General features: G+C 46.1%; 1 protein-coding gene across 5 annotated transcripts in view; it reads right to left on the reverse strand.

The window, feature by feature from the left end:
* Positions 1-26,230, reverse strand: part of rptor (regulatory associated protein of MTOR, complex 1) — a 168,008-nt gene that overhangs the window by 52,972 nt on the left and 88,806 nt on the right. For all 5 annotated transcript variants that reach the window (XM_041933255.1, XM_041933254.1, XM_041933252.1 and 2 more), the window contains 8 exons: positions 17,447-17,547; positions 15,202-15,346; positions 10,448-10,523; positions 7,763-7,864; positions 2,888-2,971; positions 837-947; positions 253-327; positions 39-104 (listed from right to left, as the gene is read on the reverse strand). In XM_041933255.1, the coding sequence (XP_041789189.1) occupies positions 39-104; positions 253-327; positions 837-947; positions 2,888-2,971; positions 7,763-7,864; positions 10,448-10,523; positions 15,202-15,346; positions 17,447-17,547 (760 nt within the window). The remainder of the gene's footprint in view (positions 1-38; positions 105-252; positions 328-836; positions 948-2,887; positions 2,972-7,762; positions 7,865-10,447; positions 10,524-15,201; positions 15,347-17,446; positions 17,548-26,230) is intronic.

Raw genomic sequence — 26,230 nt, forward strand, 5'->3', positions numbered from 1 at the left:
ATACACACCTATCCAAACATTCTCGCACACGCTCATACCTGTCCTGTGTTGTAGCTGTTGACAATGACGGCCAAAATGAACACAGCCATGGTCCGATGCTCAGCCTGCAACACAAAAAAAGGGGATCTTAAGTTCTGTCGGAATATCTTCTCCACGACTGTCTGGAGCTTTTCTGCTCATCTCTTCAACTCCTTTCAGTGAAGTAATAAGTGAAGCATCAAAATCAAGAGGTGGAAGCGGATGGATACTCACCGGCATGTAGCTGTCAGCCAGCACAGACAGGAAGTACTTGTGTCCGTTGTCTTTCACCAGGTCAGCTTGACACGACTGCAGACACAGGCAGAAAGGCAGAGGTGTCACCATTCACTCAACATTCCCAGCAGTGCTGTCACAGGGAGCGGTGGTCCATGTCTCCCATGGCAGTGCGTCCACTGCACCTTTGCACTGATCAAACTGTAGCAGCTTTACCAATTTCAGATTTGATTTCGGATCGACCAACCAAGAATGAGAATTATTAATTTCTGACCCCAATCATCCTGCTAGAATGAAGGCAGAGACATAAAAACACGCTACATTCAACCTACGTGCTTGAGCATGGCTGCTCTTTCAGTCACTGCTAAATCATGAGTGCAAAAAATAGGCACCTGGCATCATTATGCACTCATTCACACTAAATACAGCTTTCTTTTTCTCTCTATTCTCCCATTCTGTCTGGTTGTCATTACGAACAATTCAGTGACAATAAACTGCTTGTGGAAATAAAATAAACACAATAAGGATTAAGAAAAGTTGAGACAGAACGATTTTAATATCCGCGAGTGTTTTACATAACTTACACTGTCCACTGCGAGAATCTTAGCCCAGATGAAAACCAGCAGCGGCCGCAGCTCTCTGGCTGAACTCTGGAGCAGCTTTAACACATAGGGGAAGATCCCCACAGACAGGGCCTGGAAACACACACACACGCACGCACATGCACACACAGAGTGCTGGTGTTTATTGAGCAGCATTGATATCACAGTTATGATGCAGTCCTGGCTGCTGAACGTCTTTTGTGCAAGTCCGAGCACCAAAATACAGCCATAGTCTGAAATAAGATGATAATTGTAACTTAACCTCAAATGTCTGTCCTTTGTTTCAGCTCCATCAATAATGATAAATAGATACGCTTCCCTGCCATTCAGCACGCTGAAATATGAGTGACAGCACAGGGCAGTGAGGGCTGGAAATAACGGTAGTGGTGGGGATCTTTAAAGTGATGAAGGAAGAGAATGTTTGTGGTATTATTCTGGCTTGTCGGGTTAGAAGTCAGCTGCAGCAAAATGTTTCCTTTCAAGATCAGACGCGCCGCCTGGTTACAAAGCTATTTATTTTCTGTTCGGTGAGAAAGCAGAGTGTGACCTGCTCATCACGCCAAACGTGGCCCCAAACACACAGCGTTTCTTTTCAGGAGAGAAAAGGCTGTTACATTTTAGTAAAAAGTATGGAGTATGGAGTCAGGTGAGGAAACAGCTAGCGTGGAGGCTGGGGAACTCACTATACTGTACATGTTGTTTGTTTAACCTCTACATTGTATTAAAAAGTGAGCTTTAACCATGTCTGCAGGTGGATTTTTTAACTTTGGAGAGAGTCGAGCTCTGTTGTTATGTTATATTAAGCTCCAGCTCCATACTTAAAGGCCAGACTCACAGTCTCTCTTAAAGCAAGGGTCAGATGCCCACATGAGCACTGAAACCGGTTTTGGTTGCTGTAATCATTCCTCCTGTTCCTGCTCCTGTTACCAGACCCCTTCCTAATGTCCTTCCAATGTGAGTGGTGAGGACAAACTCCACAGTGCTCATTCCAAAGTGTATCTGTGGCTCCTGTGAGGCTTCAGTAGTCTGGGTTAGACAGTCTTTTTAGTCTGAAACTCCCTTGTTTTTCCCTGGACAGCGTGTCTTTGTTGAGCTGCAGTGGAAGGTTAGTGGATATTTCCACTCTTAACAGCCAGTCTGAACAGGGGGAATGATTACAGCATGAAAATCAGTTGATCAGTGTGACTGCTGCTTTAAGACAGGCTTGAAAAACTGTGAACCCACCCTTTAACACACAGACATGAGAGCGGCATCGATCCTGTCACATCTAACTCGGAAAGAAAGCATTTTTGTTTCTCATTTGCCTCAAAACATTCAAAACTGCCACCAGGCTATTCAAGCAGAACTTCTATCTTAAATATAATCTGAAACTTTGCAAGTTTTTAGCATCTCCACCTTAAATGGTCAGTACACCCAAACTACAAACTCTATTTTCTCACTTTCCTGAAGACAGTTATGATTTGATGTGAAGAGGCTTTTAGATAAGCACCTCTGAAACTCCATGACCACAACAAAACAGTGGAGGTGCAAAGAATGTTTTGTTTGTGCTCCTCAGATACGACGTCCTTTCTGGTGTGCGTGCATCAACAGATTACTCAACAGCCACGTGTCCTTCCTGCAAAAACGTCCCCAGATACTCAAGAGGCTCTACTGAAAACAGTATAAAGTCTGTGGATGATCCACAGTAATAAGAACACTGTGTCTAGAAAGATTAGCTGCTGCTGAGATGTCACAAACAAGACTCCTTTCTTCTTTTCTGTGTTGGGTTCTCAGGCAGAGATCTCAATCCCTCACCACATAAGACTGAAACTATCTGCACGGCTACATTTGACACCACTTAAAAGCTTCAATTTCCAGCCAAGGTTGTTGCTGCTTGCCGTAAATGTGATCCAGCTCCATCAGGCCAGCCAGGTGTGCACAATTTTCTGCTAATTAAATCAGGATTTTGTTCATTTCCATCTGTCTTGATGCCCAAAGTTTGGAGAGTTCTCTTGAAATGCAGCCATTACTTTCAAACAGGCATGTAAACGCACCAGACTGACGGCCCAGGGACCCAGATCCAGAAAGCGTCCGAGCAGGTCGAGAGCTCGCAGCCGATGCACCTGACTAAGGAGGACCTGAAAGAGAGCAGAGGTCAGAGGTCAACTGCGTCCAAGCCAAGAGGAAGCCTGAGATTAAAGGAGGAGGAGGAGGAGGAAGGACAGCAGGGGAAATGGCAAAGAGGGTGAGGAGGTGGAGTGAAACAGGTGGCTCTCACACCACTGCTGCTAACACACTTACACCAGGTCGCATTTGTTTACTCTTTGTGTGTGTGTGTGTGTGTGTGCGTTTGTGCATGTGTGTACGTGCACGCAAAGCATGCATGCGTGGGCGCTTGGGTGCGTCCTCTTGGCTGCCATTTCACTTTGCTTCTTGAGGAGATACGGGTTTAGGACAATACCCGAGTGTGTGTGCCTTTCAGTTTTACGTGTGTGTGTGTGTGTACACGCAAAGTAACGGTGACGACAAACGGGATCACGATGGAGCAGGTTTGGCCCAGGGGGACTATTTTAAGGAGGCATATGGTATGTGCTAAAAATGTATATGTGTGTGTGGTGTGTAGTTTATGCAGCATTGAGCACAATGTAGCACAGAGTCTCTGGACACCGGTCCAACCCCATGTGACTGTCCCACAGTGTGTGTAGGAACAAGCATATGGAGGAGCCCAGGTCCACACACACACAAACACACACACACACATATATATATACACACAAACACACACACGGACACTTCCACCAACACATACTGTATTATTAGTGTTCTCCGTGACTTTAACCTGGTGAGCGTGAGCACGCTAACAGAAGGAGGCTGGGGGAAGACCGACCCAGGGTTACCGCCAGCTCCAAGGAAGAGCGTGGGAACATTCGCGTGCGTGTGTGTGTGACGTAGGTGTGTGCTCTATGAGAAACAGGAAGAAAGCAAGCAAGAATTCGGTCTGAACCTCTCCTGGTCCAAGCTTCTCTTTGTCACGATTCATCTTTTCAACTGGATTTGACACAGATGTCAGTGAATATTTTCCACACTGTCTCACACACACACACACACACACATGATTTGAGCACCACATTAACACTCATGTGTCATTTGATCGTAGCGGGGATGCAAACACTCACTGGGCAATGCTGTATTTATTTCAGTTCCTTATTTATGTAACACCTTGACTCCAATCTCCTTTACCGTGATGAGTAAGCACTTCCCATCATCCCGCTGTGTATGAGCGGTGAGACACACACCGTCATGTTATTATATGATGCATGCCTTAATCGCTTCACTGACACCTAACGCCAAATGTGTGTGAATGTGCTGCTGTTGCCGTAACATCACAAGTTAGGGATGCTGTAATCCCTTTGCAAAATCAGTTAATCCTTCCTGGATGAAATGGCTGTTGTCAAGACAACGCCGCACCGTATCTCTCCTCCCTGAGCTCTGTTGTCCTCCCTTTGCTCATTTCATTAAAGAGCATTATTGAGGGGGTACTCTATGATGCCCACTTCTTGTAGCTCTTTGCATCTTTCCGATGGAGTGAGATTAGATTTTGGCATGAAATTCTAAATCCTCCAAGAGTTTACGCCAGACTTTTAACTTCAATCTTATGCAATTGTGTGCCTAAAAGGGTATAAAACCTGTTTATGTGTCCGGCTGTTACATCAGAGAGCATGAAGTAGCCTTAAGATTCATTTGCCCTCACAGTGTAAAGCTGCATAACGTTGCATAATCTTAAAGGCTACTGGTGCTTTACTCCCTCTCCCTCGACATCAACAGCAAACACATGCGCGCACACGCATACACACACATAGATGCCTTCACACAGCATCCAGCGCTCTCCAATCAGTCTGCCTTTTCCTCGGCTTTTAACGGGCCCCGACAGAACTGCTGTATGGACGGGCTGTGGCTCGCAGTGCGCTGAGTCAGCAGGAAATTACCATTCAACACGGACAGCGGCACTACTACACTGTGATATAATACAACAGCACAAGTGTACGGCCCCACAGGATGGTGGTGGTGGTGGGAAGACGCGGCATAGGGAGGGGACAAACATCCAGTTGCTGTAACTCAACAGCAGATACACACTACAAGGTCTGAGCAGGCCTTCACCCCAATTAAAGCATCCCGAACAAATTTAACACCACCACAGGGAACGCAGCAGCCGCTGTTCTTGTCACAGGCTTTGCAGGGTTGTAACGAGGAAAACTGGCCCGTACATGCTGAGCTCAAATTACAGGAAGAATTTTGCAGTGCACATCACACTTTTCTGCAGTAGAAAGGCGACAGGAGATGAGAAGAGGGAGGAGGAGGATGAAGATGGCCAGAGGTGAGAGGTAACACTATTGCTGCGATGGATGGATCGATCTTTGGCAGGTGATGTGTGTGCTTAAGATACTCGTGCAGCACAGAGTTCCGCAAGTTACTTTCAAAAATATTAATATTAATATTAATAACTTGTTACTTTCATTTAAAGGTGATACGTTACTTTACAAGATCAGTGTCTGTGCAGTGTTGCGTCACTGATTACGCTTTTGCTTTACTTTCACCAGAATACCTGCAGAGGTACAACTAGTGTTATATTTGGTTATACATTATGGTTATATAACTGTTCGTACTAATGCTATTGCTACCATAGCCTCAATATAACCTGGTCTCTATGGCAATGCTAGCTTACCTGATTGATTGGCTATGACAAGAATTTTGCTGATAAACCTTATCAGATGCATTTTTCCTACTAACAGATCTAATTGCTCTCATTGTAATTTGCAGCTGTCTGCACCAGCTCATCTCAACGCAACGGAGGTGGGGCAGAGTGTGTTGCTCTTTTGCTGCACGCACACATTCACGTGTGCACGCAGGCACTCTTTTCTATCAAGTGTGCTGAAAGCTGGGGCTATATAGACGGCCCAGTCGATGCTTTGCTGTTTTATGTTCTAATGTTCTTGTCTTTTTGTTAGTGTTTGTCATGTGTGTGTTCAGAACCTGGTGGTTTATGCAGGTAGTTGTAATTTTTGTGGTGGTTTCTAGTTTTATCTATTAGTGAGATGGCTGTTACATTTGTTGACCCCAGCCGTATTTAACTGCTGTGAGCTGGGAACTGCTGAACCTTTCATTTGAAATGGCAACGCGTTATTGCTTCTGAGTTTGTTCATGCATAATGGAGAATAACATGAAATCTGCAACATTGCTGGCTCTGTTATTTCAAGCCATTTCTTTTCAGATTCCATTTCAAACAGCTGCAGTGCTCTGCAGGATACTGGGCACCTCATGCACAAGTGGAAGCGTTGCCACTGAAAAATAATATGAAGGAAGAGGAGTGTCCTCAGTTCTCTCTTGGCTGCATCAATGATGGACTTGTCAAAACTTATTTTGCAGCTTGATATTCATCTACGTGCTTTAATTAATGACCATAATGAGTGCAAGAGACAAGGGACCCGCCCCCAGTTTTCACTAACCAACCCCTTATCAATTTCATCAGTTATTAGATAAATCAAAGACTCCTGTCAGACAGTGCCGAGAACATCTGAAGATGACAAGACAAACATGCTGTTTTTGATGTGTTTTGTTGGATATTCTCACTATAAGTAGTTGACATGAACAGCTGAGCACACGCTTGTTTATATTTTTGATAGTGCACAGTAGGAAGTTGACAGGAAATGAGAAGAGGGAGAGGAGGAATATCTTGCAAAATTTGTTTATATTAGCATATATATGTGCGTGTGTGTCGTGTAGTCATACTATTAAAGTGACGGCATTCAGTTCAGACTTGAGCTACGTTAGAAGTGTTACTGAAATGAGCAGCCAGTGAGTAAAACTGCTGTTGGCACTTCTGGAAAAAATGGCACTAACATGAAAAACTGGCAGCACATTTACTTTAATGAAGTGCATATTTGAAAGGGGCATAATGGAGAAGAATCCATCTGTGTATTGGTCTGATTTACATGCACAGGGGCTTCTTGTCTGTCCACGCCCTGAGTGCGGTCGAGGTGAAACCGCCCCTCCTCCTTTACTGTGGAAACCCCTCACAACACAGAACCATATTTCAACGCATTCATCAGCACAGCCTTTCTTTTGAAATCTAAGAGAAGAAAGCGAGACTATTGGTGTGAGTGTGAATACTGCTGTCCAGAGGGACTTCATGATGCAAAGCATGAGGCAATGAGTGAAGAAAACAAAACAGTTGTCTGCATGATATGCATCAGCATATTCCGCTATTACTTTTATTTACATCAAATCTTCTGTATTTTAAATTCATCTGTTCTCATTCTCTGCAACTTACTTTTGTTTGTGTCTTTTGGTTTTATTGAAATCCGTTATCACGGCTCCTAAAGCCGTCAGGTTTGACTGCTACTAGAGATGTTTTCTTCGTACATACTTAATTATAATTCGGCATGATCATCAAAGATGGCAGGATTAAAGTGAGAGACAGAGAAAATGTTGGAAAAGCTTTTATAAAAGATTGTACAGATTTTCTGGGCCTGTGTGATTCTGAAGAGCTTCCTTTTCTGTTTGTGGAGACGGAGACAGGGACAGGGACAGAGAAAAAGACAGGGACAGGGACAGGGACAGAGATGGGGATGGAGACGGAGACAGGGACAGGGACAGGGACAGGGACAGCAGCTCAGATGACTTCCTGCTGCCACAATACAAGACAGAGAGACGACAAATAACCTGCTAACTACCATCTCACTTTAATGCCACATGTAACATGTCCCTGCAGTGACATGAAGCAATTCCAATGATTTTATTTCATGTTCACTCTCATGATTCCTTCTCAGAAAATCACTTTCTATTATAATCAAAAGCGAGACAGAGACTGTGCCTGGAGGTGTGTGTGTGTGTGTGTGTGTGTGTGTGTGTGTGTGTGTGTGTGCTTGTACCTGCAGTACAATGGGGAGCTGCTCAGGAGGGTTCCTGTTCTCCACGCCCATCGTCAACCACACCTGAAACGCTGTGAGCTGCTCCGCAAAGAAAGGACTGTGCTGTGGACACACACACACACACACACACACACACACACACACACACACACACACACACACACACACACACACACACACACACACAGTGTTTATCATGATTTTTGACAACTCAGCGTGCTCCCTCGTTCCCTCTTTCTCTCCAAACACACACATGCCGTAATGAGCCAGTCTGCACTGACTAGCTTATCATTTCTTAAAAGCCCTGACACAATGAGCTAAGAAGTGACACTGCACTGCAGTAGCGGCATAAATCCTGATCTATCATGATCATCTTCCCTCTCCCTCTCTCTGCTGCCACGGCAGTTTGCCTGATTGATTGGTTGCTGGCCGTGGAGTTTTTGATCACGCAGAGTGTTAATATTGCAGCGGGAATTACGACAGCGCTGTGTTGGCTGTTGATGGATGTAGAGAGGGGAAATATCAATGCTTCGCGGCTGGATGGCTAAATTAATTTGTGCATAATCAAAGCTTAATAACTCCATACACAAGCTCACAGACTCACTGATACATGAAAAAAGTGGGGACCAGTGGGTGCAGGCTTTGAGCCTGAGCTCCTGTATTTAAAGCGCCTCACGATGTGGGAACAGCGTTCCATTTTGAGCCCCCTTTGCTTTACTGATTCGATTAACACCCAATTCTAGCATCTGTATTAGCGGCAAATAGATTTATAGCTCGGTCACGGATTCTGCAGGGTTCACCAAGTTAAATGTGAGGCTTTTACAGACCTTTCAAATACCAAATAGAGTGCAATTTAACACCAGTTTTATTTCTGAACTCTGTATAACAATCATTCTTAATGATATAATTGATTGAATTAGCACAACGTGGAACTGGATAGGCAGCAAAATAGGGACAGTTTAGTTAACCATTTCTAGTTTAGAACTACAGGATTGCTTCACTGGCTACAATCAGATGCTAAACATAGTTGAAGTAGTATTACAGACTTCTGTTGAAATTTAGATAAGATAACAGTTTCTCATGTTTTTCTTTGAGGAGACACATTTTGTGATGAAAAATTATGCAGAGAAGGTGGAGGTTTTGTTCCTGGCCTGAGCAGCGTCTGCAGTCTTTCTCTCAGGCTGCGTACAGACCCAATAAGCTCCGCCAATAAAGTCAGGCAGACTGTGTAAAAACACGGGGCAAAGGCATCTGCAAAGCACTCGCTGCAATTCAGAAGAAAGCATCAACACCTTTACCAACTACTCTCTTCTCTTCTAGTGAGGGAGAACAGATCCCTCAGTCACGTTTGACAGGCATGTACTGCAAGTCAATGGCTTCATCACTCAAGAGCCAACACACAGAAACCACCATTCTTGCTTCTTGTGGGAGTTCTTAAACCAACAATGATCAATATGTGGCATTTCAAATAGGACAAACAGAACTTTAAGTATAGAGTGGAAACAAGGAAATGTAGAGGACAGCCATATACAGAAACATTTGACCTCTGACCACCAAAGTCGAATCGGTTCATCCTTGAGTCCAAGTGAACATTTGCGCCAAGATTCCCTCATGACGTCACTGCACAGGAATGGGATGGATATAAGGACAGACGATTGAAAACATAATGCCTCCATTGCTGTCGTGGTGGGACAAAAACAAATACTTGGCGGTGGCAGGTAGTGAAGGAGTGCAGCAGAGGTTAAACAATTACCAACACTGGGTCATTTTCAAGAGCAGAAAATCAAACTGAATTTGAACTATATGTTTCCTGCAGCTTTAAAACTCTGTTGTGACAGAGAAAGAAAATGAGGTTAACAGTTGAAGCACATCAGAGAGGAATTAAAGGCTCCTGAAAGACAGCGCAAGACAGAGAGGGAAGATGTCCTTTAGTAGTCCTCCGAGGCTCAATTACGCTGCCGGTAAGTGTTTTCGGCCCGAGTGCGGGAGAAAGGAGAGCAGGATCGAGGATGGAAAACTGCTCCCGGGGGAGCGATGAAGAAGATGCCCACCTCTGAGGGCCAGGTGGAGGAAAGCAAAGGCCCAGATAAAAGTGCAAACACTGTCAGAAAGCAGCTTTTTCAGAAGTTTCAGTTTGCATCACAAAGCACATGTTGCTGCTCTCTGGTCAGTCTACTGAAAAACACACTCTAAAATGTCTTGTGTGGACCCAGATATCTGAAGTCATCATCACTTCACTCAGCCTCTCACAGCGTGTTTCCATTAGACTCAGCATCTCCATCACAGTGTCCAACCATGTCAGTAAATACAACAAGAGAGTGTGGCTGAAAGTGCAGGGCCAGTGGTTTCACAAACTATTTTTTATTTGACACTTACACTTGAATTATTAGACCTGACATTTTACAATGTTCCCCACTGGGAACGAGTGTGTGTGCGTTGAAAAGATTAATAGAGATGCTGTAGATGCTAGAGGTGGAGAACTTGCAGTGCAAACAAGAACTGTTTGCAGGCGTCAGTGGTGACAGATCCGAGAGAAAGGCCATCCATCAGTGCTAGATAAACAGCCACAGCTAACCGACACACACGCTTAGAAAAACTCGGTGAAATGGAGCATCTTTTCCACCTTTACAGTGAAGCTGAAGAGGTCCCAGTGTTTGCTCTTCTCTCTCTCACACACACACTTACCCTGAAGGCGGTGCCCTCCTCTATGATGGTAGGCAGCTGAGAGAGGCAGATGTCCACAGCCAGGTCCCATGCTTGCCTGTAGAGAGGTGACACACACACACACACACACACACACATACACAAAGCACGTTAGAGTTGCCACATACATTATAAGAAATAAACCCAAAACTACACACATTTGTTGCAGTTTTAAATAAATCTCATTATGACCTGAAGCTACTCAAAAAAGATGAATTTCCTTGGTCATGACTCTCCCTCTCCACTCACTCGTCCCCCCCCCCATCGCATTCTTCCCCGTGCACATACACCTCTTTAAATTCCCAGCTCGAGGTCCTGGAGAGGGCAGCAAGGAGCCTTTAATCCCTTTGTAAACACCAGCACTCTCTCATGGTCATCATATCTAATTCATGGGGTTATGTAACTCACATCAAACCTTATCACAGCTCCTCTAGTCTTTCTGTCTGTCTCTCTTTCCTTCCACTTTCCGGCTCCTTTTTCTTGCAGCAAATTGAGCTCAGGGCCTCAGTGGGGCTGTTTCCTCTCAGTTAGCACGAGTTAGGGGTTGAGTCATGCTCCCAGTAGATGCGCCGCGATGTAATGTGATGCTGAACGAATGACACGCAGTTCACTCCGTCTCAGACTCTTTATGCTGCTTAAACAGCTCTTCCCATTAGCTGCGAGGGGTGTGATAGAGTTGCGCTCTGGCTCGAGCTCACGGCGTTGGCTGTCATGTACGTGCAGCATGCAAACACATAGTAAGCTAAGTCTAATCAGAAAAGTAAGAGGTACACTTTGCAGGTGGCATGCTTCCTCCATCAACCACCAGGTCAACAAAAAGCCAGTTTACCCCAGCAGTCATGTCAGTTGGTAAAGGTTCAGGCAAATGGGAGAATTTAGAAATATAGTCTTGCAGCAACAATGGCATCAGCGCACTACAGGCATTACTGCATCAGTCTGAGCAGGTGTTACTCATTCTACAAGGCTGGTGCTGCCATTTAAGGTCTGACTGTACACATGAAACCAACACTTACCCAACAGATTTGAAGACCTCGGCTTGTATTTGTGTGTGTGTTGTGTGTATTCAGATAGATCAGACTTTATTAATCTCACAATGGAGAAATTCACTGTGACAGAAGCTCTTTCGAACACATAAGGGGGGGTGCTAATAGTATTGGAAGGTGCAAATAAGAACAATGTAATTGTGCAAATAGGTAACAATAAAAATAATTTAAAAAATAAGCTATCCTATGTATAATAATATAATGTAACTATGGCAAAAAGTATAAAATACCTTGTAGTGCAAGAGGAGTGGATTATAAATGTTCACAATCACAGAGGAGGCAGATGTGGTTGATAAAGTGACAGCACATTAGGCAAACAAATTGTGCTTCTATATATATAAATGATATTTCGGATTTATTTAAGGCTATAAAACATTAAAGAAGTGGCTACTTCTAGATGCACATATCAGTGTTATTTTTGTTCTATTGAACTAATTTACAGAGCAACTGCTAAAGGAAATGCTTGATATACTCGAGTCTAAGTGGTAGATTGAACAGGAGAGCAATTAACAGATTGGAAGCCTTTGGTAGGTTTATTGTGCGGTAACGGTTTGGTGGTCATACTTTTCCAATTCTAGCTCCAATTAGGTCATCTCAATCTTATAATAAGCCTTCACATTTCCTGTCATTAAGTCCAGTATTTGAGAGACAAATAGACTTTTTGTTCATGATACAGACAAAACAGCCCTCACCTTTTATTAGGTTTCATAACTTGACGTGCTGGGATTGGAGCCTGGTATTTTTTTGCGAACAAATATCTATCTACCCCACTGCTGTTTATGTAATCCAACGGCGAGGAAACAAGCAGATAGAGCAGTCAAATCTGCAAAGACACGCTCACAGGGAGGAGGCTGCTGCACCGTTTGAGGAGACAGCGTTCACTCGCACGATGCCTGCCAATACCAATGAGTAACTCATCACCAAAACCTGTGTGTGCATGTGTGTGCGTGCTGCGTGAGATGAGGGGACAGCCGACAACAGAGAGTGTAGGGGGCCAGTTGGCGGCTGACTAAGCTCTTTTTCCTGTTGCCTGCAGAGTGGTGCAGCGACGCGCGCTCACAAACACACATCGAAAGTAGATGCACACCCACACACACTCCCACACTGTAACTGCCCACGAGGGAGCAATCAGCCTTGGGTTTATCTGCTCCCCCCTATTCTGCTCCATTTGAATAACAATTGCTGTTTGTGTTCGGGCACCAACATCGATCAAAGAGGCCCCGAACTGCTAAAGCCTCCGCCCCCCCCTCCAACTATGCTGATCCAAACTTTTATTTTTCTACTCGCCTTTTATCTTCGGCACTTCCATTTTTTATCGTTCTCTCACTCTTGTTTCCTAAACTCTTAAAGCACCTCTCTGTCGTTACTCTGTCCCTCTTGAATACTGCATGTGCTGCTGTGAAAGTGCAACTCCCAATCTCTTTGGCGGTAAACAGCGCAATATACCCCCAATCCAAAATAACAGGCGGCTGCGAGCGAGAGAGGAGGACTGCTGCTTGCTCAAGGAGCGGGGAGCAGCGCTCTTTACAATAAATGATGCCAGGGTGTTACACAACAAGTTGCTCCTCGAGGCAAAGAGAGTGAGAGAGAGCGTTTTTTTTTTCTTTTCAACATGAGCCAGATAACGAGTGGGAGACATGGAGGGAGGCATTTATAGAAGACCAAGAAGAGAAAATGACAGTGGGAGACGTGTTAGTGGAACTAAAGGGGGATACATGATGGGACAATGTGCCTCCGTGGAGGAGCATGTGAAGTCAACAGGGAGATTTTTCAGACCTCTGTGTATCTGTGTGCAACTCCAGTAATGAGAAAACATGGAGGTCAAATCAGTGAGTAGGTAGACATTTTGAAACGCTGCAAGAACGTCTGTCTCAAGCTGTGTGAGTAAAGGGGACAACTCTCTTAAACTCTTAGATTTGTATTGTTTAATGATTCAAAAAAAACTTTTTGCAGGAATATAGTCGTATTTTTTCTGGCACCGCTGCTTTTAACCTAAATCTGCCATGTCTGCTACAGCTAAAGACGTTCAACACGCCCCACAAAGGCTTTTAATATCCCCCAGAGAACAGGTGTTATCCTGCTGCTCTCTCTGTGTGTGTGTGTGTGTGTGTGTGTGGTTGAAGCAACACCTGAGCTCTACCTCCACACACAACTTGTCTTGTGTCTGTCTGAGCATCGTTCAGGTCGACCAAGGCTGCTGTAACTTCCTCTGCTGCGAAGCAGAGAGCAACGCATAAGGCAACACCGGCAACCGTCAACGTATAGAAACAAGTGAGAAGCACGAGCGTGGAAATTATACTTAGCATGAACGAGGTGTCTGCATATGCTGGAGGGCAGAAGCAGATAAAAGCACCTCCATGTTTTGGCTCACACTTCCTCAGCAATATTTATTTTGAGAAGTTGTGAAAGTAATTAAAGTGCTTCCATTTGGTTTTCTGCTTTGTGTGATGAATGCGGGTTAAACGATGGGAATAATGTCACACACTGCAGCTCGCTGCGGTCCTCTTTTCACATCAACCCATCAGCGGCCGTAAATAAGAAATCGCGCTTTACATCTGGGGTCTGACTGACGCTCCGGCCGATAATATTGCATATTCAACGACAGCAGCATGAGCAATCCTTCAAGCATGAGAAGGTTTGTGCTGAATGAGAGCTAACTTCCTGCTCGCACCGTACAGCAGCAGGAGGTAAAGTTCACAACCTGTGCAGAGAGAAAACAGGCTTAAGCTTGCTGACATTTTTGACAAACATGTTTGCTTTCTTCCTGAAAGTTTGTCGGGAAGAAGAATATCTAGAAAAAGCTTTTCTACTGTTATCACGTTGTACTTTATCAGCAAGCAAGTTAGCCACCAAAACATCTCTGACTCGCCTGCACGGAAAAGGGCGAAGCCTGCGACCAAACTGTGAGGACAGGGATGTTGAGATGCTGCGTACAGCCACTAACTAGCTCCAGCGGGTCAGCCACCTCGTGCCAAACCACAGCATCTTGTTTTCCGTTTCCACCTGTGCTGAATCCACAAGATGCAATGTGCTGCAGAAAACAGCTTTGGAGCTGTTGGAGGGCACTTTGATGAAACACGCTAGCTGTTAGCCAAAGTCTTTATGCTAAGCTCGACTAAGCGGCCTGTGCTGAGTGATGCTGATCATCTCATCTGACTGTGGATCTGAAAGCTACCAAACACAGACGGCATTCCTTTAAGCTTTCTGCTGCCACAAATATCTCACTGAGACAAAACCTGGTCTGTTTTGCCATTTACCTACGGTGATAAAAAAAAATGACGAAACCAAACCAAACGGTCACGAAAACATAAGGCACATTGCTATGAGCTGCTTTCAACAGTGGGGAACAGTTTTCATTGAATGGATGAGCCGATAACTTTTGGGCAATTAAGCCCTGAGGCAGACTTACCATTTGTGCATAAGTGACAAAGTTGAAAGCATTTTGTAATCTACTGATGGCTTTTTAAAAGCAACAAATTGCAGTCATTAAATATACATCCCATCAATAACACTATCTGTCTCTTGTCTAATCAAAGAATTTGTCTGTTAGAAAGTCTGTTCGTCCTTTAACTTCAGTGTGTGTGTGAGCCGGTGGCAGAGCTTTGTGGATGGCTGCTCCTCTTGCCTTCTGCTCCACAAAGCAAAGACCACAGTGTATCTGTGTGCATGAGGCTCTGTTTGCGTGTGTCTTACCACATGGCGTGCATGTATGTCGGCGGCAGACGTGGACTGCTGACCGGTGTGCAGTTGTATGACCTCATTATCCTCTCCGCTAAGAGGAAGTTGCGGAACAAGCTGGCCACCAGCAGGTCTTGGCGAAACAGCTTCTGGAACAAATCTAAAGAGAGAGAGAGAGTGCGAACAGAAATGATCCATTAAGTTAAGAGACAGGCGAGGGGCGGCGGCTGAATACAATTAACACAAAAACGGGATTACGGGTGGGGAAAATGGGCCGCTGAACGAGCGACTGAAATCAAACTGGGTAAAAGAAGGAAGTTTAATGAGAGCAAAGCGGCCACTTTAGAGGAAAACAGGGTGGATGATGTGTACGCCTACAGAATATAGAGGACACACACATATGCAGATTACAGAGATGAGCCGCAGTCACATTTTCATCAGACCATTAATCTATTCACTAATTGACTTTAATGGGGCCAAGCCAATCCCATGCCAATCTCTGTCTTATGACTGTGATTCCCCTGTTTGTGTGAGGGAGCGAATATGAGTGTGTGTGTGTGTGTGTGTGTACGCCTTGGAGAAATTATATGAGAGACAGTGTCTGACAACTCCTGTCCTGCTGTTAGTGTTCCGCTCTTTAAATGTTGAAGTGTTTGTGCTACTGTGTGTGTGTGAGTGAGTGACTGAGTGTGTGTGTGAGTGAGTGACTGAGTGTGTGTGTGTGTGTGTGTGATTTGGATTAGGTGTGCAGTGCCTTCATTACAGGGATTCTCTCTGATGTGGGCTGCTTCATTAACAGCAGGGCCCAGGGGGTTTAAAAAGCTTTGGCAGCCATCAGCATTGTCACATTACTATTCTAGCTCGATACAGTTTGCCTCAGGGGAGTCTGAGAGTGTGTGTGTGTGTGTGTGTGTTGTATACAAGAGACAGGTGAGCAGTGACAGGAAGTATCTGCGCTGAATGCAAACGTTAAATGCATGTCAAAAAAGACTGTGTGAGTATTTTCCTCTAGCGAAGATGAGCCAGTGAGTAATGATTGGTGGCAGTGTGTGTATGCACGTGTGTGTGTGTATGCACGTGTGTTGTCACCATTCAGAGTTTTGCTTGAGTGTGTATGCACATGCATACTTGCTCTTCTGGCTCCTTAAAGTGATATCCCCAAATACTGTGCAAGATTCTCTAAACACAATTAATCTCAATTTGAGGAGCCACGCTGCACTTCTTGCACTTTCTATCAACATCTCCACTATTTTCAACCACTGGGGATGTTCCCAAAGTTACAGTATTGCTGATGCTTGACTGCTGCACTGCTTTTATTAGGTGCCCTAATTTGGGCTCCCTGAGCTGAAACACACAGGTCATTTCATTTTTCATCATTGGCGAGACATGTTGAAATCAAGACATTATTTGAATAGTTTCTGAACTTAAGTGTGCCATTAGAGGAATGTTTTTTTTGCCATCTTTTCTGCAGTTATTCATAGTTTTGGCCACTGTTTCCAGCAGTTATATAGAGTTTACAATGACAGCGGTGCTTCTCAAAAAACGGTCGTCGGTTTCAAACAGAGCTATACAAAAACAGGCTTCTCATTTCCAGCCTGTAGTGGTTCCTTTTGCTGACAGACATGATGATTTATAAGGTGCAGCTCACTACAGTATCAAGCTTATGTTATGTTATGTAATGTTCGTAGGGTCGTGAACATGCATTTGGCTGCCACGTTCATGACATCATGCTAGAAAACTGAGGCAACATGCCAAACGTCAGCATCTTCACTGCTTGATGATCCAAGTGGAGGACGTGCAAATAAAAAAACATGTCACTCTTATATTGCAGCGTAGAGCCAGTTACTGCTGGTATTATGAATCCGATATCGAGAAACATTAGTTCAAGCTGCTGTTATATTCTAATCTCACTCAGGTCTCACCTGGGACCAGCTTCTACACAGAAGGGAACCGTGTGGACACAACCCTTCACATAGTGCAAGTATTGCTCTGAATCAGGTCCCGTGGACACCACTCCACATGTGGACGGAAAGCTTGACAGGCCTGCTCTGCACCATAACGTCTGCTAAGCTGTGATTTGACAGTTGCTGTTAGGAGGAGGGGTTTAACGAATGGTCAGTGACCACAATGTCATCATAACTGATGGAAACGAAGGCCAGAACCACAGAACTAAGACCCAAGTTGTAGTAAGCTGGAATGACTCTGTCAGATTGGTAACAGTGGAATACAACATGGTGACATGTGGTGAAACAGGCCTCACCTCTCGGCAGCACGTTCCAGGCGATCGTGTCGGTGATGGCCGTGAAGATCCAGTTGAGCTCTCCGAGGGGAGTGCGTCTGTCGTTGAGCCTGCCAGGGATCCTGCACCACACACAACATAACACAGATGGCACTGTGTCAGCCGCGCTCACTCCATGTCACATAGCTGACTCAGAGCACAAAGTGGCAACTGCTCAGTAGTATTACCACAACACATCTGAGGAAATTTACAGCCTCTTACTCAGACAGACTAACGATGAGTGCACGTCTGAATATTCATGTGCACAAGAGATACCGTAGTCCAAAGAGCGACATCAGGCACGAATGCAGCGTTTTGTTAGATGATTTGCGTTTCCACTGGGCCGTCTCAACAGCATTAAACACACTGGAATACATTTGTGTGCTGATTCGACCTGCAGACTGAGCTTCCTCACATACTTCTGATTATCAAGGAGGCGGCTGTAGAACTGGTGGTGCCTGAGGTAACGCTATTAGCAATAATACATTTTTATGAGATTACTTTTTTTTTGGAAAACAGGGAAAAAGGCACTATTTCACACAAAGGCTTCAAGCTCGTGTAAAGGTATCATTTAGACCGGCATATTGTAAACTGATCCCAAAAGCATTGGCAAAATAGAAGAAAGCTTACTGTAACTCCGTCACGTCTGCTGAGAAGTTTTGTTCCGGCAAATCAAATTTCAGCAATTTTGTGGACATTTCCTACTTTCCAATACCTCTTTCCACCATCTGAATGACTTCAAATCTTGTTTTTTGCTATCATGTGTAATCGTTTTCAGAATTTTTCACTGGAAAAATCATTTTTGGTGTTTCAGTACAACCGATTAATAAATGAAACGCATTAAAATGCATTGCATTTCAATAGCTGCACGGTCATAAAAGTGGATGCATAACACAAAAAACAACTGTTAAGATTAGATCTGCTTATCTTGAAGCTGGGAGGAGATATTCTGGGAATTACAGCTTCCAGTAACAATGATATAAGTGGAAGTTTTCCTGCGCAGGTGCAACAAGGCTAGCACAGAGTGAGGGACAACACAATCAGGCACAGTTTGTACACAAACAGTCCACAGAAGAGGTCTAATGAGGCGAGAGTGAAGTGAAAACACCGGCGTAGGTGTAGCACAATTGTGTAGGACCACTGAACATGAGTCAGTCGATCAACATTGCAAAGACTCCTTTATTTAGTCTTTCTTCTCTGAAAGACTCTCTAATTCTTCACTGAGGCGGAACAGAGCCGGCCAAGGCCAGTCCGATGTTTGTGATATAAATGCAAGCTATTGTGTTAACAATTATGTTCTATGCGGTCAATCATCCTCAAATGTGTCAAAACTGTACGACTCTTTGTTACAATGTGTCATTATCACTGTGCTTTATTACATTTTTCTTGACTGTAGTGATTGACATCTTGAAATCTACCCATGTCTGAGAATATCACTGGTGTTCAAGTATCCACACAGCTGGATATCTCTAAACGTGTAAACCTGTGCAGCGTACATGTGTTTTAAACCCCTCCACTCACAGCCTGCCACTGCAGATTCTAGCTATTGCTGTATTCCTTCCATGGGAAGGCCATGGAAATGAGAGCGGGGAATTCTGTTTCACACAGAGCCCAAGACGACGTGACGGTAATCAGTGCAGCAAAAGCCAGACAATTACCTTTACCACACCTCGGCGTCTGCCTTTTAATGAACACTGTGTAAAACAGAGGGCGAAGATGGGGAGACGGGGGCAAACATTTTTGCTGGCTCCCACATATTACACCTAATGTGAGCAAGAGAATCATTTGTGTCTGAGTAAAGAAAACGGGAGGAACATGAAAAAAGTGTGGGGAAAAGATAAATGAGAGACAGAGCTTCTTTGGCAACTCATGAAGCATCACAGCTAACTGTGACCACGACCACTTTTAGCTCTTCATTTCTGAACTAAAATAACAGGGATTGGCATGACTGGGTTCTGTTCAATATTTTATTCAAAACATGTCCGGAGCATGTCTTTGTCTTCAGGTGGAAACATGACATATACAGTATTTATATACATTATTTGACAATAAATGACACTATTCTGCTGTATAGTAGCACATCGTGTGCTAAAAAATTTTTTACAACACCAAAGTCTAGCAGCTGGCATGTAAAGTGAATCAGCACCCCAACAAATGACTTCCAACGACGCACTGTGTCTGACCTTTCCCTGCCCTAACCCTCCCGTCTCCACCTCTAAGTGACAAATAATAGCAGCTGTGAAGCTCCTGGCAGGTACACGCATACCATACAGCCATGAAGGCCGGCCAGCTCCTCAGCACTTTGAGTGCTTGCCAAAGGTGTTCAGCAAGTCAGCACTAAGGATGAACACTCAGCAGTCCATATCCTTGCTCAGTATCCAGTGTAATACATTTGAGGAGTGAAAAGGATGGTGCACGGGTGAACGGATGGACAGATAAATGGATATGCTGTTGAACGGGCTGGGAAAATGCCCTCAGAGGGGCTCAGACTTGTGTCATCAATCAAAATACTTCACTTCACAAATGCTGCTACCCCCAGAAGGAGGTGTGTGTGGACGTGGAGTCCGGTAAGAGCGGAAAGACTGAGGTGGCACTGCAGAAAATCTGATCTGTATCTGATTTAGGATCATATATTTATGAGGCTCAAATAAGAACTGAGCAGATTGGATTCCACGTGGCTAGTGCTGTTCAAACTGTTGTGAAACAAAAAAAGTTACATTCTTTTGGAAAACGGTACCAGTACAGACACCTCGACTTAGATACCAATTCCTGAATGATACTTTTTAATACCAATTTTTTAAAATTACATTATTGTACAATTATTCACTGTGAATATTTAATATTAAATGAATATTAATCCCCTCCTTGAACCGCCACCTTATTGTGGTGGAGGGGTTTGAGTACTCGAATGATCCTAGGAGCTATGTTGTCTGGGGCTTATTGCCCCTGGTAGGGTCTCCCAAGGCAAACAGGTCCTAGGTGACGGGTCAGACTAAGAGCGGTTCTATAGCCCCAATGATTGACACAAAAACGAGGAAGACTACGTCGCCTGGACTGGCGTTACCGGGGCCCCACCCTGGAGCCAGGCCTGGGGTCTGGGCTCGTGGGCGAGCGCCTGGTGGCCGGGCCTTTGCCCATAGGGCCCGGCCGGGCACAGCCCGAAGGAGCGACGTGGGCCCGCCCTCCAGTAGGCCCATCACCCGCGGGAGGGATCAGAAGGGGCTGATGCGGTGGGATTTGGGTGGTAGTCGTGGGCGGGGGCCCCGACGTCCCAATCCCTGGACTCAGAATCTGGCAATGGGGACATGGAATGTCACCTCGCTGGGGGGAAAGGAGCCCGAGCTAGTGCGGGAGGTTGAGCGGTACCGGCTAGAGATAGTCGGGCTCACCTCCACGCACAGTCTGGGTACTGGAACCCAACTCCTTGAGAGAGGCTGGACTCTCTTCTACTCTGGAGTTGCCCATGGTGAGAGGCATGACCACAATGTCATCCCCACCTTAGCCGCCATGTGTTGGAGTTTTCCCCGGTGAACGAGAGGGTCGTTGCCCTACTCCTTCGGGTTGGGGACAGGTGCCTCACTGTTGTTTCGGCCTATGGGCCGAACAGCAGTGTAGAGTACCCAACCTTCTTGGAGTCCTTGGGAGGGGCGCTGGAAAGTGCTCCGACTGGGGACTCCATTGTTCTACTGGGGGACTTCAACGCTCTTGTGGGCAGCGACAGTGTTACCTGGAGAGGCGTGATTGGGAGGAACGGCCTCCCCGATCTGAACCCGAGCGGTGTTCTGTTATTGGACTTCTGTGCTAGTCACAGTTTGTCCATAACGAACACCATGTTCAAGCACAAGGGTGTTCATCAGTGCACGTGGCACCAGGACACCCTAGGCCGGAGGTCAATGATCGACTTCGTAGTCGTGTCATCTGACCTTCGGCCGAATGTCTTGGACACTCGGGTGAAGAGAGGGGCTGAGCTGTTAACTGATCACCACCTGGTGGTGAGTTGGATCCGCTGGCGGAGGAGGAAGCTGGACAGACTTGGCAGGCCCAAATGGGTAGTGAGGGTCTGTTGGGACTGTCTGGCGGAACCCTCTGTCAGAGGGGTTTTCAACTCCCACCTCTGGGAGAGCGTTGACCAGATCCCGAGGGAGGTTGGAGACATTGAGTCCGAATGGACCATGTTCTCCACCTCCATTGTTGACGCAGCTGTTCGGAGCTGTGGCCGTAAGGTCTCTGGTGCCTGTCGTGGCGGCAATCCCCGAACCCGGTGGTGGACACCGGAAGTAAGGGATGCAGCCAAGCTGAAGAAGGAGTCCTATCGAGCCTGGTTGGTTCGTGGGACTCCTGAGGCAGCTGACAGGTACCGGCAGGCCAAGCGTGCTGCAGCCCGGGCAGTTGTGGAAACAAAAACTCGGGTATGGGAAAAGTTCGGGGAGGCCATTGAGGAGGATTATCGGTCGGCCTCAAGGATATTCTGGCAAACCGTCCGGCGCCTCAGAAGGGGGAAGCAGTACCCTGCCAACACTGTTTACAGTGGAGGTGGGGAGCTGCTGACTTCGACTGGGGATATTGTCGGGCGGTGGAAAGAATACTTTGAGGATCTCCTCAATCCCATTGCCATGCCTCCCGTAGAGGGAGCAGGGGCTGGGGACCGAGAGGCTGGCTCATCCATTACTCAGGCTGAGGTCACCGAGGTAGTTGGGAAGCTCCTCGGTGGCAAGGCATCGGGGGTGGATGAGATCCGCCCTGAGTACCTCAAGTCTCTGGATGTTGTGGGGCTGTCTTGGCTGACACGCCTCTGCAACATCGCGTGGCAGTTGGGGACAGTGCCCCTGGACTGGCAGACCGGGGTGGTGGTCCCCCTATTTAAGAAGGGGGACCGGAGGGTGTGCTCCAACTATAGGGGGATCACACTCCTCAGCCTCCCTGGTAAAGTCTATTCCAAGTTACTGGAGAGGAGAATTCGGCCGATAGTCGAACCTCGGATTCAGGAGGAACAATGCGTTTTTCGTCCTGGTCGTGGAACACTGGACCAGCTCTATACCCTCCGCAGGGTGCTCGAGGGTTCATGGGAGTTTGCCCAACCAGTCCACATGTGTTTTGTGGATTTGGAGAAGGCATTCGACCATGTCCCTCGTGGCATTCTGTGGGGGGTGCTTCGGGAGTATGGAGTCCGGGGCCCTCTACTATGGGCCGTCCGGTCTCTGTATGACCGGAGCAGGAGCTTGGTTCGCATTGCCAACAGTAAGTCAGACTTGTTCCCAGTGCATGTTGGACACCGGCAGGGCTGCCCTCTGTCACCGGTTCTGTTCATTATTTTTATGGACAGAATTTCTAGGCGCAGCAAAGGGCCGGAGGGAGTCTGGTTTGGGGACCACAGGATTTCATCTCTGCTTTTTGCAGATGATGTTGTCCTGTTGGCCTCTTCGAACCAGGACCTCCAGCATGTGTTGGGGCGGTTTGCAGCCGAGTGCGAAGCGGCTGGGATGAGAATCAGCACCTCCAAGTCCGAGGCCATGGTTCTCGACCGGAAAAGGGTGGCTTGCCCTCTCCGGGTTGGAGGAGAGATCCTGCCTCAAGTGGAGGAGTTTAAGTATCTTGGGGTCTTGTTCACGAGTGAGGGAAGGATGGAACGTGAGATTGACAGGCGGATCGGTGCGGCAGCTGCAGTAATGCGGTCGTTGTACCGGTCCGTCGTGGTGAAGAAGGAGCTGAGCCGAAAGGCAAAGCTCTCTATTTACCGGTCAATCTACGTTCCTACCCTCACCTATGGTCATGAACTCTGGGTCATGACCATCGGATCATGATCAAAGATCTCGGATACAAGTGGCTGAAATGAGTGTCCTCCGCAGGGTTGCGGGGCGCTCCTTTAGAGATAGGGTGAGGAGCTCTGTCACTCGGGAGGAGCTCAGAGTAGAGCCGCTGCTCCTCCACGTCGAGAGGAGCCAGCTGAGGTGGCTCGGGCATCTTTACCGGATGCCTCCTGGACGCCTTCCTGGGAGGGTGTTCCGGGCATGTCCCACCGGGAAGAGGCCCCGGGGAAGACCCAGGACACGCTGGAGGGACTATGTCACTCGGCTGGCCTGGGAATGCCTCGGGGTCCTCCCAGAAGAGCTGGAGGACATGTCTGGGGAGAGGGAGGTCTGGGCATCCCTGCTTAGACTACTGCCCCCGCGACCCGGCCCCGGATAAGCGGAAGACAATGGATGGATGGATGGATGGATGAATATTAAACTGAGGAGGGCAGCAATATGCTATTGTAGCCTAGTCCACCTAATTCAGTGTGACCTTTGTGGTACCAGGAAATAGTGGCAGAGTGAGACCTCTTCTTTTCTCAGTGCTAAAGAGCAGCAAGCCCAGATCTGACAATCATCCACCTCATCAACTTCAGGTGTTTTTCCTCTCTCTCTCTTTACCTGTTGGTCTGTAAGTATTAAAGTTTGGAACCGAATGACAAGGCATTCTCTGATACTCAATAGTATCAAAGTATTTTGGTCTATGCCATTAACATATTCAAGTTTGGCACCCAGCTCTATGTGAGTCAAAAAGGCTTATTTGGGCCACTTGTGCCTGCAGTGGGAACACACACTAGTTCCTCGTGTTGATGAAGTCAAGTCACTAGAGTCATGAAGTGGAAAGATTAGACAACATCATGCAGTAACACACTGCAGCAGCAGCCAATGCATGCAAGTGCAAACTGTAGGTAGATTACACTGTAATGTGAACGGCATGTTGAATTACCTATTCACAGGTGTACAGCTCCAAAAACAGGATTAAACCTGCATCAAGGATGCATTTAATTTGTTTTGATGGCCATATTCTGTACGGTAACTCAATCTGTTCCAGACTACAGTGAAGGTTTAGTTCACTCAATAACTCAACAAAATAAACTCACTGAGATGGGCTTTGACACATAGTGGCAACAGCTGAGAGCGTGTTTTTATTCCCTCAGGAAAGGGAAGTTCTGCCTTTTTCTATTCTAACTTAACTACACAAAAGCACTTCAAACAAAATGATCGTCGCAGTCAACGGGTTCCCCATTCAATACGATATAATAAATTACCAGCATAAATGTAATTTATAATAGATAAGAGTAATTATGAGTGGAAACACATTGCTTGAGAAATAGACTACTCTGCCAGTATAATGGAAACAGGAGAAAATCACTGCTGGAACAGAGCTGAGTATGTAAATGATGTGCCTAACAGGCAGCCTGCTACTTTCACTACCTTTGTGTGAACAGAGCATTAGAGACTGTTTTCCATTCATTTCTGATATGTGAAGCCAAAGAGGATAAACAGCCATATTAATGAACATATCTGACTAGTGTCAAGCTTTAAAAATGATTAACCCGTCCATATGAGACCCACTGTGTGTCACGTCAACAAACCGGCAGTATACCTGCAAAGGTACAGTCTTTAACAGCAGCCACAGTGCAGCACTTCAGGTGAGCCGTTTTATGCTGTACAGGACAATAAGCAGACATGTGCGTATGTGAGTAAATGGAGCCTGCATGGAGCTGGCTCCATTGTAAGTACTGATGGGGCTTTGCTTTCTGAGGTTAATTATTTGTGTCATGTTTGATAGCACAGAGAGCGATGGGGCAGAAATACTGTATAAAGGCACTTTATAGAGGCTAATGTCTAACCTCAGCTGGATCAAGTGCCAAAAAAAGGCCTCCATAAATAAGCTAATGCTCTCAACTAGAGCAAAGAGCCACATCTTCACCACCTCGAGGGCATGAAGTATTTCCTAACAAGATCAATAAACTATCTCCTCGGAATAATATATGCGGAGGTGCCATCACAGTGATGTGATTCCTTTAATAATGGAGTCTAACTCTAGGGACCCCCCGCTGAGCCGAGCACTGCTGGGTCCCACACTGTGTCAGACACCAACGTGGTGGGTCGGCCTCGCCCACGGGGGGTGTGGAGTCAGGGGGCTCACTGTGAAAGACTCAGAGGGAGGTTGGGAGCAGGGATCAACCCATGACACTTGTGATATAAGAGATGAAAGGAACGCGGAGAGATACTGGAGCTCGAGAGAGATACGAGTGTATTAGACGCAGGTAGAAATCCACACGCGCTCGCCGTCGTGACTCGCTTATCTAAAAGGCTACTGTGATTGGACACGGCCAGAATGTGTGTTGGATGTATGTGGGAAGCAGAGACAGAAGGGTGCACAGATGGAGGAGAGACAGAAGAATGATCAAATTAATAAACAAATCCACAGCACACAACTACTCAATGCTGACATTATGTTGAATACATTTTGCAACAAATGCTTGTAATATTTCAAGGCCAATGAGTGCTCGACGCGCGCTTTCCAACTGTGTGTGACCTTTAAAGGTGTGAATGCGGCCCAATGAGTGGCCAGCGAGTGTAATGCCCATTAGCTGCTTGCTCATGCCCACGTGTGAAATTCGGACACAGCAAAATGACGATAAGGCAACAAAGCTGCTTTGAATACTATTTGAGAGCAATCACGCCAGACGCACTTTAAAGGCTGAACAATAGCAAGCTGCTCTGCATCTCTCCGCTGAAGCCTCCAAAGAAAAGCAGCCCGGTGTTATTTTCGTGTTGCCGTTGCTAGGATACCTCAAGGTCAGCTGACAAGTACCTGTCATCACAGTTGCAGTGGTAGTTAAAGTAGCTGCAGGTAACTTATCATGACTGACTATAAAAACATGGGGGTCACAAGCTGGCTTGGTCAGCACAGAAAAAGAAAACGCAGGAAAACAAGATAAGAGCGAAGTTACATCAGAAAACGAGC

This window comes from Chelmon rostratus, chromosome 3, assembly GCF_017976325.1.
Source record: "Chelmon rostratus isolate fCheRos1 chromosome 3, fCheRos1.pri, whole genome shotgun sequence".
NCBI lineage: Eukaryota > Metazoa > Chordata > Actinopteri > Chaetodontiformes > Chaetodontidae > Chelmon > Chelmon rostratus.